General features: G+C 41.0%; 1 protein-coding gene across 1 annotated transcript in view; it reads right to left on the bottom strand.

Moving 5' to 3' along the window:
- The window catches only part of minar1 (membrane integral NOTCH2 associated receptor 1), a 40,765-nt gene extending 22,970 nt beyond the window's left edge, over positions 1-17,795 (bottom strand). Inside the window, exons 1-2 of the mRNA XM_070968728.1 lie at positions 16,066-17,795; positions 13,172-14,653 (exon numbers count right to left, since the gene is read on the bottom strand). Coding sequence (XP_070824829.1) covers positions 13,172-14,653; positions 16,066-16,908 — 2,325 coding nt within the window. The 5' untranslated portion in view covers positions 16,909-17,795. The remainder of the gene's footprint in view (positions 1-13,171; positions 14,654-16,065) is intronic.
- Between the last annotated feature and the right edge of the window lie 652 nt (positions 17,796-18,447).

The following is an 18,447-nucleotide window of genomic DNA, read 5'->3' as shown; positions in this document are numbered from 1 at the left end:
GTGTTAATTGGACGGCTGTGCAGTGGAGTTTTAAGAGATACTGCAGAGGGATAAAGTGGTTTCAAAGCAGAACATTCGTGACTTTTTTGTTTCTACAGTCTGCAACACATTCACGAACACATTCACAACAATCCATTCCATTAAAACCAAAAAGCAATTAGGAAGTATTACAAGAATTCAGACCGAAACTACTTCACTTATCGTGGGGCCATTAGGTATAGGTGACCTTGGCAGTTACCCAGGACACCACCAGCTGGAGGGCTGCCAAAGAAGAGCACATATTGTGATTTCACCCAGTCGACTCTAAAAATTCAATGTTGTCCTAAATGTGTTCATCAACAACACTGCAGACTGTCACAGTCATAATATCATTTAAAACTCATGATTGTCACTTATTTTTATTACTTCTAGTTTTATTCAAGCTCTCTGTGTCATGACCCACTGCACCAAAGCAGTGGCCTTATTGAATTAATGTTGGCATTGCCTTATTGGAGCTAGAAATGGCACTGATGGCTTTCTGATGAGTCTTAGGGTGTTTTGATACCTTAATTGGAACAGTTATCCATCACAGCAAGCATGGTGTTTTTTGGGGGGGTATATTTCAATTTGGAGTTTGCCTAAATTCTAACCAAATTTAGGTGTAAATGCAAGAAAACAAGGAGTGTATCCTCTGATTCAGAACAAAGACAACATGCCAGGCTGTGGTTCTGAAAATGCCCTAAATAGCAGGCTCATCTTGGAGTTACAGCTGGTGGGCTTGTTGATGCTACAGTCCATTGGCAGAGGAACTAACTGTGGCAGCTGAGTCCCAACCATTGTTATCTAAGCTTTTTCCCTTTTTTAGCCATTTTCTTTCACCCTGACAAAGCTTGAGAGAAGTTCTGAGCCGGTAAGATAAGTTAGCACCCCTACAATATCGCAGGATAAACCATGTGCTTCACCAAGATACAAATGAATATTGCAGCCCTTTGGATTGCTATTAACAATGTACAATTCATCCAATGCCAAACTGCAGTGCCACAGTAGTATTTTTATTTTTATTTTTTTGTTTGGTAATGTGTTGGTGCATGTTTTGCAGCCTCTTTAACTTTCACACGCCTCTAATCCAGACCAAACACAAACTTTTCTTTACCACACCACTGTTGCCTTACAATGATATTGTAAAAAGAAATCATTTAAAAAATGTTATTGCTGTCATTGGATGTTATCCTTGGTTTTGCAGAATTGTCCAATATCAATGTTCTTGTGTGGTTGTAGGGTAGTAATGTAGCACTCACACCACCTCCTGCACATACATGAAGATAAAACACACATTTTCACCCATGAATAATTCTCTCCAGATGGCAGCAAGAAATATGTTTGTTATTTGCCAACAGAGGGGGATTTCTTTTCTTTTCTTTTCTTTTCTTTTCTTTTCTTTTCTTTTCTTTTCTTTTCTTTTCTTTTTAATTGAAATGTATCTTAATTGAACCACTTCTCTGTTGTTTGTTTGTTGCTGGTCTATTAGTGCTCTAGAAAGAATCTGTTATTTAAGTTATTCACAACCTTTGTGACGTACAAATTCTGAAGATTAAACTTAATTTGAATCATTAAGGAAGTAAAATAGATTCAGTAGCGGATTTGTTTGACATGTAAACTACATTTTCCAATTGATCTGTATTGGTGTGGATATGGCCTGAGCTGTAGAGAAAAAGCTTTGCTTTGTCACTGACAGTCCATACAGATAAAAAGAAAGGGCAGCTGCAGAGAGGATGAAGGTGAGCAAGAGACTTGAAGATACATGAGGGGCAAACCAAAAATAGGGGAGCTGGGAACAACAGAAGCTGAAACAAAGTACAAAAAAAAGCAGAGAATTTGCAGAGAAGAAGTGCACCAGCTGAGTGCAGGCTGCAAGGTATTGCTGTCCAACCCCGTCTCCCAAGTCTGTTTATAGAAAACTAATATGTATTGATTGTTATGTTTTGGTTTCGAGAAAATAAAAAAAATGTTTATTGTGGAGGTATTTGCACAGTGTTCACTGTCAATGTATTTCACCTGTTTCTCTACAGTATCTGCTATTGGCAATTACACAATCACTAAGGTTTTTTTTAGTTCTGTAGCTTCTAGCTTGGCTGAAGCTATGCAAGGTTGTTAGTGAATAAGGATGTTATAGTTACTGCATTGTACCAATGTATTCCCAGTGAATGTAATCCAACCAGCAATTAAGTTTCCTCCAAAATGTATCTGCCAATGCAAATTATTACACGTAAGGGTGCAAAAGCCAGGTTTCCCCAAGTGGACATACTTCATTGTAATATTAAAGCCAACTATTACACAGAAAATCTGTACTCCAGTTGTAGTTAACATGCAGCAGACAGAGTCAAAGCCAAAGTTTGGAAAGTTTCCAGTTCTTCACTACTAAAATGACAAGTCAGTTATTGCAGCCTCCATGTAGTGCACCTCCTCAAAATTAGCTTTGGCATTAGTGTTTACCCACAATCCCCTCCAGACAAGAATTAATCCTTTGGTAATCAGCACACAGATGAATAATCTTGTTAGATCTTGCAAGTTTCCTTCATGCCTCTCATCTAAACCAGTGACTCTCCACTGCCCCAAACTCTTCCTGCCAGTGGAAGCAATAAAGGCCTGATGATTAGGAATGACAGTGAGTGTAAATGTGCATTCATACTGTATGTATTGCAAAGCTGAGACTCCACCTTCAATCAGCAGTGAAAACCTCACTGCCCCTCCCAATCCTATATTTCCATGTAAGTGCTACTCAAAAAAATGAGTCGGGATGAAACTGAAAAAAGACACACTGATTTTTCATACTTTTCATCCAAGCTGTTGTGAATGCACCTAAATTTCTCATCAAGTCCTGAGTTTGATTTTGCGAGGCATCTGCAGTTTGTCACTTATTTCCTTCTGTCAAATACATGCTGCCTCGCTCTCACTCAGCCACACCAGCGTACTTTCTGTTTCTCTCTGTCTCCTCATGATGATCAGTGGCTTTGGCACATTCGTCAGGACAGCTGTGATTTTTAATGACGTAAATATAAAATCTTATTTTTTTACTTAGTTTTGACTGGATGCATTTGGTTGTTAAAGTCTCTCTCCAGTCCAGGCTGTGTTTTTCTTACTATTCTTTCATTTGGATGTTTGAGCTTCCCTCAGTAAAATGATGGATGTGCAAAGTTTGACATTGGATGGTTGTTTTCACAATCACCTTCTGAAGTGGGAAATTCTCTGAGATCACCTTGAATTTCAGGTGTACATAAAAGCATTATTTGGTGATATCACAACTAGTTTGGGAGCTAATCATGGTCCAGTATGCAAATGACACATATACAATGGGGTAACCTGAAGCCTTCAGTGCACATACATTGAGAACACATTCTCCACTGAAATAGGAGACATCTCATGTCCAATACATTTGCAAATTCATATTGGATTTTCCAATGAGAGAGAACAATGTGGACAAGGGTGAGAGCCCCTGGTCTACACAATAATACGGCTACCTGCTTGTGAATGACAGGTGTTTTGTAAAGGATGTATCACATCTGTCAGCATGTTTGTGACATTATAGGTCCAAATTCTGTGATTGTCATCAGATTTGGAGAGGTTCAGATTGAGATCACAGACTCATGAATGGCCCTTTCGGAGTGTAATGAGTACATTCACTTGGTGATTATTTTTATTGTGTTCAGTGCACTACTGATTTGTAGCTTCTCAGCCAACTGGCAACATCAACAACGCTAATAAAATGGAGAAAATGTCTTCTCTTTGTCAGGAAAAATGGTTCTGGTTCAGCACAGTGAAGCAGACTAGAGACAGCTCTATTGCATCCTCAGAGAGTGAGTGCAAAATAATTCAGATGTATGTCTGACTAAAACTGATCTTCACTATATTGATCGTCCAGTTCCAAACTGAACTGCTAAACCACTGAATGATTAGGTTTTCACCAATAAACACAAGGCTTGAGGAAAAATTCCTACACATGCATGTACTAAAAAAGGCTGTGTGCCTCATATCAATTAATTATTTAATTAAGAAAATATTTTCTGAAAGCAGCAATGTCAGCACCAGATTCCTTGTAATACATACATAAAATATTGGATCAAAATTCCCAGTACATAGCACAGAGTGGGATGAGAATCTAATTACTGACCAACAGCATGCAAACTGCACTGTTCAGGATACAGATGCATTACCAGATTTTCAGCATGAGTCATAATCAAATTTTATCTGTGTGTCTATATAACTTCATTATTAACTTAGTTTTCTGCAGTGGAAAGTGGAAAATAATCATATCACTTCAGTGCACATAAACACATTAAGTTATTAACTGTGATGACGTCTTTGTAGGCACACTTAACATAACTGATATTTGCCAGTTAAGCATTATTATGACTTCGTTTCTCGATTCATGAGATGCTTTATGAAAAGACAGACTGACTCCTGAATATGATAAATCATTTTACTCAGCTCCAGTCTGTTATCCCAATCTCATTTTTGACTTGTCTCAGTTTTCATTGCACTGTTTAATTTTTTATTTTATTTTATTTTATTTTATTTTATTTTATTTTATTTTATTTTATTTTATTTTATTTTATTTTATTTTATTTTTTGGCATCTCTCTTGCAATACTGGAAAGGCTGCTCTGCACCACGGACATGTTTCAATATCAAGTGTCATATAAGAGGGCAGGTAATGCTTTGCATGGGGGGGTTTAATTAAAAATAATGAGCTGTGTGGGTTATTCCTCTGGCAGCCATCTCAGCTAGTGATTATCATGAACCTAATCACAGTTTAACTGGACTTTGTCTCCAAAAATTCATCCATCCATCAGCCTCATCACAAATATTTACCTCCAGCTGCTCACGCAAATCTGAGGACACTCATGAATGAGCTGCTCATTTCATTAAGTGTGCATAAAAATAACAAGCCTTAATGTGAATGTCATGTAATGAAGGCAGCTGGAGATGTGTTATTATTTGGCAAGACTGTGTGAAACATTTCAGGATTACAACTCTATTTCTGGTCCTGATAAGATTCGTATAATACCCTGATGTGACTTAACATATCTGGCATGTTTAACAATTTTTACATTTACGTTCCTCTGGTAAACATATGATGTTTTTTCTGGTGTCATTTCTGTTTCTATTAGTCTGTGCGTTCTGTATCAAGGTTTCCCAGGTAATACAGTATATTCAGTAATGTACAGAATTAATATTTATAACACACCTGCAAGTAGATCAACAAACCCAGCTCATCAGAGTAAGACAATTCAAATAGGTGATTTCAATACTGCTGCGGAATTATTGGCTGTTGTTGTTTTACAAACAAAACCTTCGCCAGGTCACAACAAAGCATCCTCAGTTCCAACATAGTTTCATGTCCAAATGCATGGAAAGATATCTTTCATGATTTGCATCTAACATTGCAAAGGGAAATTTGGCTTCTAACAGTGAAAATTGGCAATTTGTGAAAATTGGCAATTATTTTAACTCTCAAATCTCAAAACTGGATTTGTCTCAGACTTGACATGAGCACAACACGCAGGGTGCGCACCCCGCGCAGTGGTATTTTCATGCAGCGCAAGCAGGCACGCAGCCCACTTGGTATTTTGGTAAACCGAGGCGCACAGACATGCGCCAGGATGGGCGTTGTGGCCCAGTAGGGGGAAGTGTCGGCATAATCAGCCAGCGGATTTGGATTTTCGTCCATTTTGGTCTGCACCGGTGGCGTAAAAGTGTGCTGAAAGCTCGCCACCCCAGACCTGGTCAACTCTGTGCGCCAAATACAAATGTTATCAGAATCGAAAATAGAGCTCTTAGACTTAGTCTGAGTCTAAGTCTAGTCAAAATAACTACAGCCTTGTGAGTTTGTATGCTTATCTTAATACGATCGAAAAAACTATAACATGCTATGAAACTGAAATGTGTCTAACAATAGCACACAAGCATATTAATGCTAGAATACTGGAAAATGGCATCAAAGGTAGCCATAAAAAGATGCTCCTGAACAACCAGGACATGAGCCATCATAAGGGATAGCCTGGCCCTATATCTGTGACCACTGATGTATGTCAGACGGAGGCCTGCCTGAGCTTCAAAGCCTGCTCATCTACAAAGCTGACCTTTAACCAACTCTATGTTATATCAGCCAACTGAACCACAGACATTCTGATGACGAGTAGATGTTGATTTGATGACCTGCAATGTTGAGACAGATGTGAATAACAAAAGTCCTAGACCACATGAGTAGTTTCTGATAGCTGCCAGCTCCATCGTTTTATGAAATTAGGAGTTGGATATGTCTCTGGTATCACGTCATGTATCATCACAATGTGTAAGTATCGTGCTCATGTGAGTTGATGTTGAACTGAAAAGCCCTTATTACATCACAGTCTTGTGTTTGTGATGTGGTGTCTCATACCAGAGCTTGGTTGATTGCTGTATTGATGTATCTGAAAAAACCATACCAGCGTTTGTTGTCTTTAACATCCATCCATCCATTATCTATACCGCCTATCCCTTTCGGGGTTGCGGGGGGCTGGAGCCTGTCCCAGCTACAATGGGCGAGAGGCGGGGTACACCCTGAACCGGTCGCCAGCCGATTGCAGGGCCACATGCAAGGACAGACAAACATTCACGCTCACACTCACACCTACGGACAATTTAGAGTCATCAATTAACCTAATGAGCATGTTTTTGGTCTGTGGGAGGAAGCCGGAGTACCCGGAGAGAACCCACGCATGCACGGGAAGAACATGCAAACTTCACACAGAAAGGCCCCGCCTGACCCGGGGATCGAACCGGCAACCTTCGTGCTGTGAGGCACGCGCACTACCTGCTGCGCCACCGTGCAGCGTCTTTAACATCATCTTGTTATTTATATAACCTTCAAAGGTTTGTTTGATAGATGGTGCTTGATGTCATACTGTATTTTGTTATGGTCAACAAATCCCAAGCAGGAACAATGATGCAACTAGGATATTTACTTCCAGCTGCAGGAGAACCAAGGTATGAGCACTGTAATCAGAGGGTAAAAAAAAAAAATGTATGGCTGTGTGTACAGGCAAGGTGGATCCCAAAGTGGAGATGGCCTCTGTCTTGGAAACTGTCCAGTGATAGCTAAGGAGGATAAAGGGGGTGTGAGCAAAGATACTCGGTGACATGGACAGTTGCATGAACATAAAAACAGCAGGTCAGTTATTGCAGTTTGTCCTGCTCATCAACACAATCAGCAGTGCCTGTGACACACAGCTCATGGAGCACATTAAGGTACCTGAGGTAGAAACTACAATGTTTTGTTTTATCAGAAATATGATTAACAATACCTCAAGCTGGGCTTACTTAAAGTGGCTCAAGTGACTCAGCTCATCCTCAGTGTGTGATTCATAGTGAAGGGTGACATAATGAAAGCAATCAACCTGCAAAACGTCTCTACCAGGCACACTGACTTACAGTAGGTTAGCATGTAAATCCCCCAGATTTTTTAAAACAAAGACAAGAGAGTAGTGGAGAAGTTTAGTGAAATGAACATGACCGCCGACTGGTCCAGGGTGTACCCCGACTCCCGCCCGTTGACAGCTGAGATAGGTTCTGGCCCCCCCGCGACCCCGAAAGGGATAAGCGGCATAGAAAATGGATGGATGGATGGAACATGATCGCAGTTGAGGGGGGACCCACAGTGTCAGACTTTGAAAGCAAAGTCATCAATGCTCAACAGCAATGCGCTTCACTACCCAAAAATCCTGCACAAGATGAGCTCACATCGCTATCATGACCAACAAGTCACCAGACAGACAGTTCATCATTCAACAAGATTCAATAGAGATGTTCTTAAAACAAGATTATGTGTCTTTTAATTCAAGACAGCCTGAAATAGAACAGAAAACAGGACAACACAGAAAGTTCTGAAAACTACTTAAAATATCCTTATATACTAAATAAAGCTCAAATTCTTCTATTGGTTATCCTCTGCCTCTTGTCACCTGATGGTGAGGAGGGTGGAGGGCCACACACTCTGTGCAGGTGTTAGCAGTGAACTGACTAAAGTGTTCCAACACACTGGAACACTTAACCTGAAAACAGCTCATCTTAAAATCAGGTTCACTTGTCGCAGTAACTTTGAAAAATGTCATTTTTTTCTTTAAACTAGCACAGAGCTCACCTTCAGAGGGACTCTATCTGTGAAAATGTTGTCATAATGACTTCCGTGGCTCTGGAGGAGTTTTGTGAAGTAACGAAATAACCCTAATGATGTTTCATAATTAGGGTTATCTCAGGTTGCGGTAGAGCTGTGTTACAAAGTGTTATCTTTGAAAGAGGTGGGGGTTTACCAGCCATGGAGAGTCTAATGAGAGACTGCAAACATGCAAGTCACTTGTCAGGCTTGTTCCCTGTCAACTCCAGCTGGAAAACAGAAATGCAAATGAGGCTTGATGAGATTATTCATCTTGGATAAGAAGATATTACTAAAATAAGGAACTATGATTTACAGTGTCATGTGCCTGTTCAAATTATTAAATTGCATGTGAGTACTTGGATTCTATGTTATTTCATTGAATGTATAAGGAATCTACAAGAGATAAAGGACGATTAAGTGATGCAAAAACATGGGAAAATGAAGTGATAAATACTACTCCCAGGTCACTTTTATTACATAGCAGTGACATGGTATACAGCTGCTGAAGAGATGTGCTGACACAGCAGAAGGCTGCATAACGACAGTTCAGGGTCAGGATGAATTTCAATTAACATCTGCTCCATTGAGCTCCCTGCAGAAAGGTCACAGAGAATGACTGGCATGTTTAACACCTGCTGAGGCATTCTGACATTTCAACATGGTATGTTAAAAGCCTGTCTCCAGGCAGCAGAGCTGTGTGGGGAACAAAACAATTAAGCTGAAAATGTATCTAAAAGGAGGTGGAGTCAGGAGGTGCTGGAACTAGGACTGTGCTACATTGATATCATGGTACACATATCTTAATACAAGACACTGATACATATTGTCTCCAGCATATGACCTGGTTTTCCCTGCTTCCCCAAAACCAGATCACTAAGCTCTTCACCTCTGGCCCTCTCCTCATATGAGGAGGATGATTTTGAGGAGGATGTGAGGGTGTAGTCACCTGTGATGGTTTGGGGAAAACTACTCTCTAATTTATACCTGGAACAACACACTACATATAGCCAAATTTGACTATAAGAGAATCTGTTGATGGAGGTGTAACCTTAAGGGTTTTGCCAGGAGTGGGAGACTTTGATCCAGTAATAAATTAATTCATAAATGCAAAAAAGCAACTACTTTTTTCAGTGATAAAGAAGACAACAGGTGCGGTGTTAGGGGTGGGCCTGACAGGCCTGGGACCACCCACGTGTACAACTGGCCCACCCTAAATGACTTGGAGAATTTTCTTAACATTTATTTTTAAAGATTAGTATCAGCATTTTAATACAACCCTTAAAACAAAAAAGTTTCCATTTGAAAAAACACAACACTTAAACAACGGTTTCATTCGTTTTTAGTCTGGCTTTCTCTGGCCTCTGTTTTATGTTGAATACAGTAACACATCATTTTCCAACTATGTAGAAGCGGTGTATTTAGGAAATCATATTGCTTTTTAAAAAACCTGCAAATGCATTTCCCATCAAAACTAGAACTTGTAGAAACTGTAGACAATACAGGAGGCAGAGCTAAATACTCCTGCCTGACTTGACTGTCTTCAGATGACCTTCACGGACAGTTGAGGTCATGAATGAACAGCGCAGTGCACCACGCTCTCTCCTGTTAAAAGTCATTGTAGCTCTCCCAGTACAGTCATTTTTGACTGGTATCATAAGTGAGACTACCAGTCGGAAACACTGTTAACTTTTGTAATTAAGAGGCCCACCCAAAGTAACTGTGGCCCCCCCAAAATTGAAATCCTGGCACCACGCCTGCAACATAATACTTAAATCCAACACATGCACAGCATTGATCTCGCATCAACGCATCGTGGTGGCTGTCAAGATAGCAAAAGCAGATGCGGTGCGTTATTTATTTTTGTTGAAGTAAACAACAAATCAAGTTTGTGTGGACAAATTTGCAGGGATGGAAAAGACAAATCTCACTTGAAACAGCTTCAGATATGCTCAAATGGGTGAGTTGAGACTCTCCTATGCAGGCAAGTTTTGTTGCGAGCTAATAGCTAAGAAGCTGAAACCTTATTTAAAAATTTGTGGAGTGCCTTGTTGCTCAAGCTGCAGCAGCTTCTCGGCTCTCTGATGTGAAATCATCTGAAGTGAAATCAAAGCTGTGGCAAGTTAAACTGAAAAGAGGAAACACTAAACATTTTCCTCCTCTGCAAGAACAAAAGTCTGCTGTGACATCTGAATATGCTGAGTGTGAAAAGTCCCTCAGGCATTTGGTGAGAGTTTCAGGACATGAAAAGTACACAAAAGGAATTACACATATTTCCCATTTCATGTGAAACCAGTTGATGTGCCTGACAACCTACAGCATGAAATCACTGAGCTGCAAAGCAACGACATACTACTACATCATCATCATCATCATCATCACTACCATCTGACGTCAGACATCTTGCCAAAGAGAAGGAGTTCCAGCCACTGTAGAGGATAGCGTGATATGTGTATTCAGTAATACAGTATGGCCCTCAAAGGATGTTCTAAAAATTGAAATGGCCCTCGTAAGAAAAAGGTTCCTCACCCCCGGTTTAAGTGGTGACAAGGGTCAACTCCCGCAGTCACCACCCCTTCAACCTCAAACATTAACTAGTTTTGTCTGATCTCTGATGCCGCTTTGCTCTTCTCTTTTAACTTTGAACTCTTGGCTTAATGCCATGCTGCCTTTCCTCCTGGCCCTCATTATGAGCTAAATCAAGCAGCAGCATCTGGTAGATTTAGCATGCGACTCGGCCTCCCTGAATGCTGAATATTGTGCTGCTTAAGGCCTGTGAGAGCTCTCATGTTCAGCCAGGCTCCTTTGCGTCTCACAGTGTCTTGACTAAACAAGCCAATGTGTAAATTTTGTAATATTTGTAATTATATTTATATTACTTTGTGCTTCTTTGTAATTATCATTTCAAATCAATTGGTGGCACGGTGGAGGGTTACCAGGATGGGTTAAATGCAGAGAAGTAATTTCACGGAAGCATGGCGTGTGCATGTTGTGTCGTGATTAATAAAGTATACTTCTTCTTCTTCTTCTTCTTCTTCTTCTTCTTCTTCTTTATATATGTAACAGAAGTTGTCATCAATTGTCTGGATGTGCAAATATTTTCATAATCTGGGCTAAACATACATGAACCAATGTGGTAATAAGATAACAGCGGTGTTGCTAGCATTATTTCCGAGCATTGGCGAGAACCAGACCAGCAGTTTCGCCCTGCCTTCAGTCCCTTTCCTAAGCTAGGCCAGGCTAACCACACCCTGACTGTAGTCATACTTGAAACACAAAGACATGAGAATGATATCAACCTGAACATCTCAGCCACTGAAAGAAAGCAAATAAGCATTTTCCCAAATGTTGAGCTTTCCATTTGAAAATAAATAAATATATGAAGCTGTAAGAATACTCTCCAACTTGTTCATTTTTATTTTACTGAAGGTATATCTGCATCATAAACTGTAGTTTTCGATCAATGTTTCCATTTTTGGAGCCAAACTATTGCATTCTTAGTAAAGTACATGTTCTGGGCTGTGAGAGATGCCATGTGGGCCAAAGGGGCACAGCAATAACACAGCATCTTTTACATCTCAGCTCTGATGTAACACTGGAATCTACTGGCATCTTTTTACAAAGCTGCTGTGGAACTTCAACATGTGAAGGGTTACTCAACTTATATTATACAAACCTATGTGGAAATAGAAGACAACGACTGTCATCATCAATTATGTTGTTGATTCTTTTCTGGATTGATCATGAAGTTGATAAAATGTCAAAAATAGTGAAAAACAAGTGTTACAGCTTCCAGAACCCTTGATGACATCTCGAAATGTGTTGTTTTGTCCAACCAAGAGTCCGAGACCCAAATATTCAACTATTACAAACAACATAAAAGCAGAAAATCTTCTAATCAGATAAGCTGACAACACTACCTGATTGATTCATCAGTTATCAAAGTTGCCGGCAGATGTTCTAAGCTTCTGCTATAACTCCAGTAAGTATTCATGTGTAGGCAATTCGACTGACACCTCACTTAACCAATTAGGATCTTCCGTGTCATGTCCACAGCCTAAAACAGCCAATGAGTGTCAGCTGTTACAAATCAATGTGCAGGATTATTTAATGGTAATGATGTTTTTTTAATGTGGAATTTAGAGTTATAGTTAAATGATCAATACCAGCAGCTTCAAAGTTGCTCTAGTATTCTTGTATTAACAATGAATGAAATGACTGTGTGTAACATGAAGGCTGACTCATAAAATTAATCACCAACTCTACACTTACCCTTGGCTGCACAGAGCATTTTAGCATCTTTCAGTTCATAGTTATTTTTTCTATTGCCAAAACGTCACTGTTCGCTTCAGACTCAATGCCCTCATCAGCCTAGTTTCCATTAGCATACAGACAGCAGCTTTCAGTGACAGAGCTCTGATAAACACACCATTAGCTGACCAGCACCACACAGCAGACACAATTAGCAACTACCTGGTGAACATTTAGCAGCTTAAGGGATAGACATTTTTCCTCCGGAGTTGGTGTAGAACTGAACAGAGCTCAAGTTTAACAAAAGACCATAAGAAGAAGCGCAAGTTGGGACACGAGCAACAGAAGACTGGGAAAGACATGTTTAAAAAACTGTTAAAGGTGTGAACAGGTTCATTGGTAAAAGGTGACATTATGTCTGTGTATGAAATTTGATTGGGTATGAAAGGGCCATCCTCGAAAATGTCATTCACAAGCAAGGATGGAGCAAAGTTCACCACTTTGTGAACACATGATTTTAAAAAGGGTAGTACAACATTAATGTTGCTAAACACAGTTTGTTTGCCTGTTTTTATTAATGTTTTACACTGCATCCTAACTTTTTTGAACTTGGGGTTGTACATTTGATGTCTCTGTTATGTGGTGCACTGCATCTACTCGTTTTTAAGTATTCCATTACTGAATCCAGACTTAATGTCACATACTGTATTTCTGTGTAATCTAAAAGGGAATTCAATAATAGCAGCTGTACCTCTTTGGCTTTCCGGTGTCTGTCCTTGCTGTCTCTGTCCTTGTCCTTGCCCTCGTCTCCTGGGTGGCAGGAGTAGGACACTGTCCTCCAGTCTCGCGGAGAGTTGGTGATGCTGGAGACCTTTGACTCAGTGGCACTGTTCTCCTCATTGAGTGAGCGGGACGACCTCCTGGTGAACATGCTCTTCTTCAGAGCTTTCACCCTGAGGCTATCGCTGTTACTCTCATCTGAGCAGCACCACTCCACTGAAGAGCCATTGTCCATTTTGGCATTGTGGCCAGTGGTGTGGCACTGGAAAACACGAGGTGAGAGGGTGTTGTTAGGATGTGGACGGGGATGGGGTTGCGGCTTGTCAGGGGTGGCATTGGACCCAGACGCAGACACCGTCTCCACGTGCCTCCCATTGGCCTCGGGCTCCTGGATCTTTTCATCCAGCTTGTTGAGTTTGGAGAGCACCTGGGAGATCTCACTGCGAACCCCTGACAGAGACTCCAGCTTCTTCTCAATCTCACCGATCCTCATCACCAACTTGCACACACTCGATTTGAGCTCATCATCTGTGTTTTCCAGCGAATGGAAGAGACGGTCCAGCTTGGACTTGGCTAGTTTGACCGTGTTGTGCTCAGGGGAGCTGTCTCCTTCAGACTTCAGCGTTACCTGAGAGAGAGACCCATTACTGTTGTAGCAGGACTGCTGGACAACACCCAGAGAGTCACAAACACTCATGTCATCCAGAAAACGAAAAATGTCACTTATGTCATCACTAATGATCTCAGAGTCCTCGTCAGAGTGTTTGAAGGTGTGTCTTTCTCTCTCACTGTACTTAGCTGAGTATTCCTTCATCTTCTTCTGCTCAGCCTGCTCCGTTTGAGTCCCAACACTAGAGGAGCTGTCCCCTCCCTGAAAGGATGGACTGTTCATGTTTTTGTCTCTAAACCTTTTGGCTACTTCTCTTTTGTCCAAACCTGTAGGTCCACTTGCCATCAGTGCTGCATCCTTTGTTTTTATTCCATTAGTTTTCTTTGCAAAGCCAGATGGAGATGCTACTACCTTTTCCTTTGGACTCTGAAAATGCTGCTCATTGTCAGTGCTGATGATGCTGATATTGCAATGGTGGTTTTCTTTGAGAGGTCGGCTGTTCAGAAACGACCTCTCAAAGTCTGGAGGGCCCTCATCTGTGTTGAGACTAAGGCTCTTCACTGGCCATGGTGGCTGCTTCCCCGCTCTGCTACAGTGCTTCCTGCTGCTAACACTCTCAGAGACAGTAGTCGGACCGAAGTATGTCGATGCCTGTAAGTCGTCCAGGCTCTCATGCTTCACCCTTCGTCTGTCCTGAAGAGGGGAGTTGAGTGTCGGCTCAAAGTAGGGGTTACTGTAGGGCAGTTCAAAGCTGTGGTTGAAGAAGGTGGCAGGCTTGTGCAGCTCCCTCCTGGGGTAGGCGTCAGCACCTTTACTGCCCTGTTTGCACTCAGTGGTGATGACCTACAATGGTAACCACAGCAGACACAGTGCAATAATGGTACCAATTATCATTCATAATAATCCTAAACAAACATTACTTACAAACTACAAAATATCACAAAACTGTGGCGCCTGCCATGCATCATATGTTAGAAACAAAATACAAATTGATGATTAAACTGAGCAAACAATTGATACACTGTAGCAGGAACTAATAATACATTTCAGGAAAACAAAATAGTATAACACACGTTCTTTCCTGTAAGCTATGAATAAATTAGACACTGTGTGAGAGGCTGTTGACTGTTAATGAATACTTTTTAGAATAAAATATGGGTTAGGGGATATATTTTGAGATATCCTTTAACACTCAAAGTTGCACATTAACAAATATGTTGCCACTCCCTTGTATTCAGTCTATTACATACATTTTATTAATTTCTTTTTTCTGCAGTGGTGGAAACTAACAAAACACTTAATTACTGTGCCAAAACATATTTTCATGTACTTATTTTTCACTTGAGTTTTCCATTTTTTGTACTACTTCAGTACATTTCACAAGGAAATGTACTTACTATACTCTACTACATTATCTGATAGCTGTTAGATGCTAGTTTTAAACACAATGATTCATGTATCAAAATACAGTACATACACATATAATGTACATTAAAACAATGCTTAGATGTTGATGCATCAATATTAATATTCCACTAATCTAATATGTTTAATATTATAATATTCTGAATGGGGCCATTCAGCATAATAAGAACTTACATTTGAACAGTGTTTAACAGAATGAGTCTAGCCAGAATGCCAGATGTACATCCTTAAACAACTACTCTTTGTTTGAAATGTAAAATCAGGTCACGCAACATTTCACATCATTACGTATTCAAATTAAGTGATAACCAGCATCAGAGGTCCACTGTACAGACTAACTGTACTAACGTCTGTCAGTTCTGGTAAACTGGCAAAACAAAGAGCGCTGAAAATAGTCATTTAAAATGAATCAATGATTATTTTGATTATTAAGCCACTGATTGAGTGGAAATATTTGTTGCTTACAGTTTTGCAAATATGCTGTATGAATGGCTTGATTTTGTTTCTTATTTTGTAAATTGAATATTTTTGGGGGGGGGTTCGACAGTTGGTCAGACAAAATATGTAATTTGAAAAATGTTATATAATATTATGTTGGGCTTATATACTAAATGATTAATTAATGTTAATTAATTTATTTCTCAGACTCTCCAAATAATGTCTAATCTCTTCTTTAGGACAACACACTGTTGTATTACTTTTCAACACAACAAAATACTTTTTCACTCATCTTTTTATCCAAATCCTGACAACAGCAGACTGACATTAACACTGAATCAACGCAGCCCTCCCTCTCTAACGTCCTTCAGCAGCATCCTAAAAACACAAACCTGTGGTGAGAAGGCCGCTAAGTTGTGGAAGTCCTCCTTAAAAATGTTCCTCTTCTGGATGCAGGGGTGGACAGTGTAGGGCTCTGGATGGCCAATGTGCCGTAATGACTCTTGGTCAGTAGTAGACTCACTGTCGATATCCATAGGAAAGTAGGTACTCTGCATTTCGCAGGGTGGAGAGGGCGGACTGCCGCTTGAGTACTGGGGCAGATGGTGAAGTTTGTCCAGAGAGGCTGCTCTACATTTCAGGTCCTTGCTGACACCCAGAAGGAAGTTAGGGTCTGAGGTGGGAATAAACTGCTGGCAGTTGTTGCACTCAGATGATTTAGGACAAGGAGGGGCACTCTGAGCCACAGTGTGCTGCTGGGGGCGGTGGTGATGATGGTGGTGATGGTGTCCTTCTCTGAGGTGATCCACGTGCTCATAACTAACCCCAATGTCACGGTCCTGAAACTTATAGGCATCATTGTCAGACCTGCACAGCTCTACTGACTGGTTCTTGTGGAACTTGGCTCTGTGCACTATGGGGAGCTTGTCTTTGGCTATGCCTCCGTTCATCTGGATTAAGTTGAACATGGTGACAATGTCTGCTGCCACCATGAGCTTCTTGGACTGCGGGTCCTCCATGGAGCAGCGCATCTTGTCCTTGAAGAGGGTGGCCGGGAAGGCGGGGTCGAGGCAGGCCGTGTAGAAGAGCAGACTGCGGAGCTTGGCCAGGTGCACCAGGTCAAAGCGAGCACACAGGGACTTGCACAGGTCCTGGTAGGACATGGTATTGTGCTTAGTGTCCAGCTCCTCCAGGATCCGGACCAGGAACATTGAGTACTCAGGGAGGGGGTCCATAGCTGCTGGCTGACAAGAGCAGGCCTACAGAAAGGGTCCTAACTCAGAAAATGCTTGGCACATCGAAACAACACATATCTAAATGCCAATTCAATGCTCATGTGTTGTTTTTTGCCCTGACAGGAGACAAATAAAGCATCATTAAATCAGAGATGCTCACTTACAAAGACCAGGAGGGGGCTGTCACACTGTAGATACAGATCAGTTCAAACTGATTGCTGTTTGTATGGCACAAGTCAAAACGAGGACTAGAATGGAGGTTAAACCTTTCTAGCAGAATCCATCCTGCTCCTCCAGACTGGACCAGCTGACACTGAGCCCACCTGCATTCCCTCAGTCACAGCAGCTGCAGAGCCCCTGACAGAGCAGGCGCGTGCACAGGGAGCTATCAGTCTGATTTCACCTGTATCCGCACACACCACTCACCCTGAGTTGTTGAGATCAGAGCGGAGAATCATCTGATCGGTGCAGCACAGCACGTCTCTCATCAGAGAACCAGCAAAAGGGAGAATGAACTCAGAGGAATCAACATCATCTGGCTCTGAATCCGCAGCGCGCAGCCCTCCAACACAAGCATCCAAAAAAGGTTCACAGAGACAAACTTTAACCCTTCCAATCATCCGACAATTTACACAAGAAAAAACAAAAACGCAAAAGCACGGCGCATTCTCACGTGCACGCGCACAGGTAAATGCTGATTAAATAACATTTAGTGTCACGGTTGGTTTTGATGTTTCCGGTGAGTCCCAGCCGGCTGGACTGCCTCCATTGTCCGATGTTTTCCTCTCCTCCCGGCCTCCCGCCGATCACAGCTGTGCTGCTGTGCTGAAGGAGCTGTCCGTGAATTGATATTACAAGCTGTGCTGAAATCCAATTTATGTCAAACTAAAAAGAATACACAGTAACACTCCCGGTTTCCGCTTTCAAAATAAGAGCCTTAGTGGGGCGCCCCTGAGAATCATCTTTTTTTTTTCTTTTTTTTTTCCCCCGACTAGAAATGATGAAAGTGGTAGTCATGACTTTGCTAAAAGTAGGAATACTGATGTCACACTGTTACTGAAGTAAAGGTACAGAAGTAAGTATAAAGGTGCTCATTATGCAGAATAGTCCTTCTTAGACCAAAATCAGTTTACATTATGGTATTGAATTGTATATGTAATTCATTAATCATAAAATGTTGTACCTGGTCTGAGTGGAGCTCCTTTAACTGCCCATGGGGGAATTGTTGGGTCTCTGTAGATCAAGAGCATGGTCCTGACTAAATTTCCCCAGTGTGGGATCAGTAAAGTTCTATCTATCGATCTGTGACTAGCTCTAAATGGAAAGTGTCCTGAGACAACTTCTGCTGTGATTTGGCGCAATGTAGATAAAATTGAATTGAATTCAATTGAATATTATGAGATCAGTACACTTTGTAAAGAATATTAATCTGTAAAATGACTATAGTATAACTATAATAGTAGACATGATATAGTGGGTAAAATATGAGGCTGAATATTTGCCAAAAAATTAAGTTAGCATAGATATCAAATTGAAGCC

The sequence above is a fragment of the Chaetodon trifascialis genome, chromosome 1 (assembly GCF_039877785.1).
Source record: "Chaetodon trifascialis isolate fChaTrf1 chromosome 1, fChaTrf1.hap1, whole genome shotgun sequence".
Classification (NCBI taxonomy): Eukaryota; Metazoa; Chordata; class Actinopteri; order Chaetodontiformes; family Chaetodontidae; genus Chaetodon; species Chaetodon trifascialis.
The sequence above is the reverse complement of the archived record's forward strand: the minus strand, read 5'-3'. Positions and strand labels throughout refer to the sequence as shown.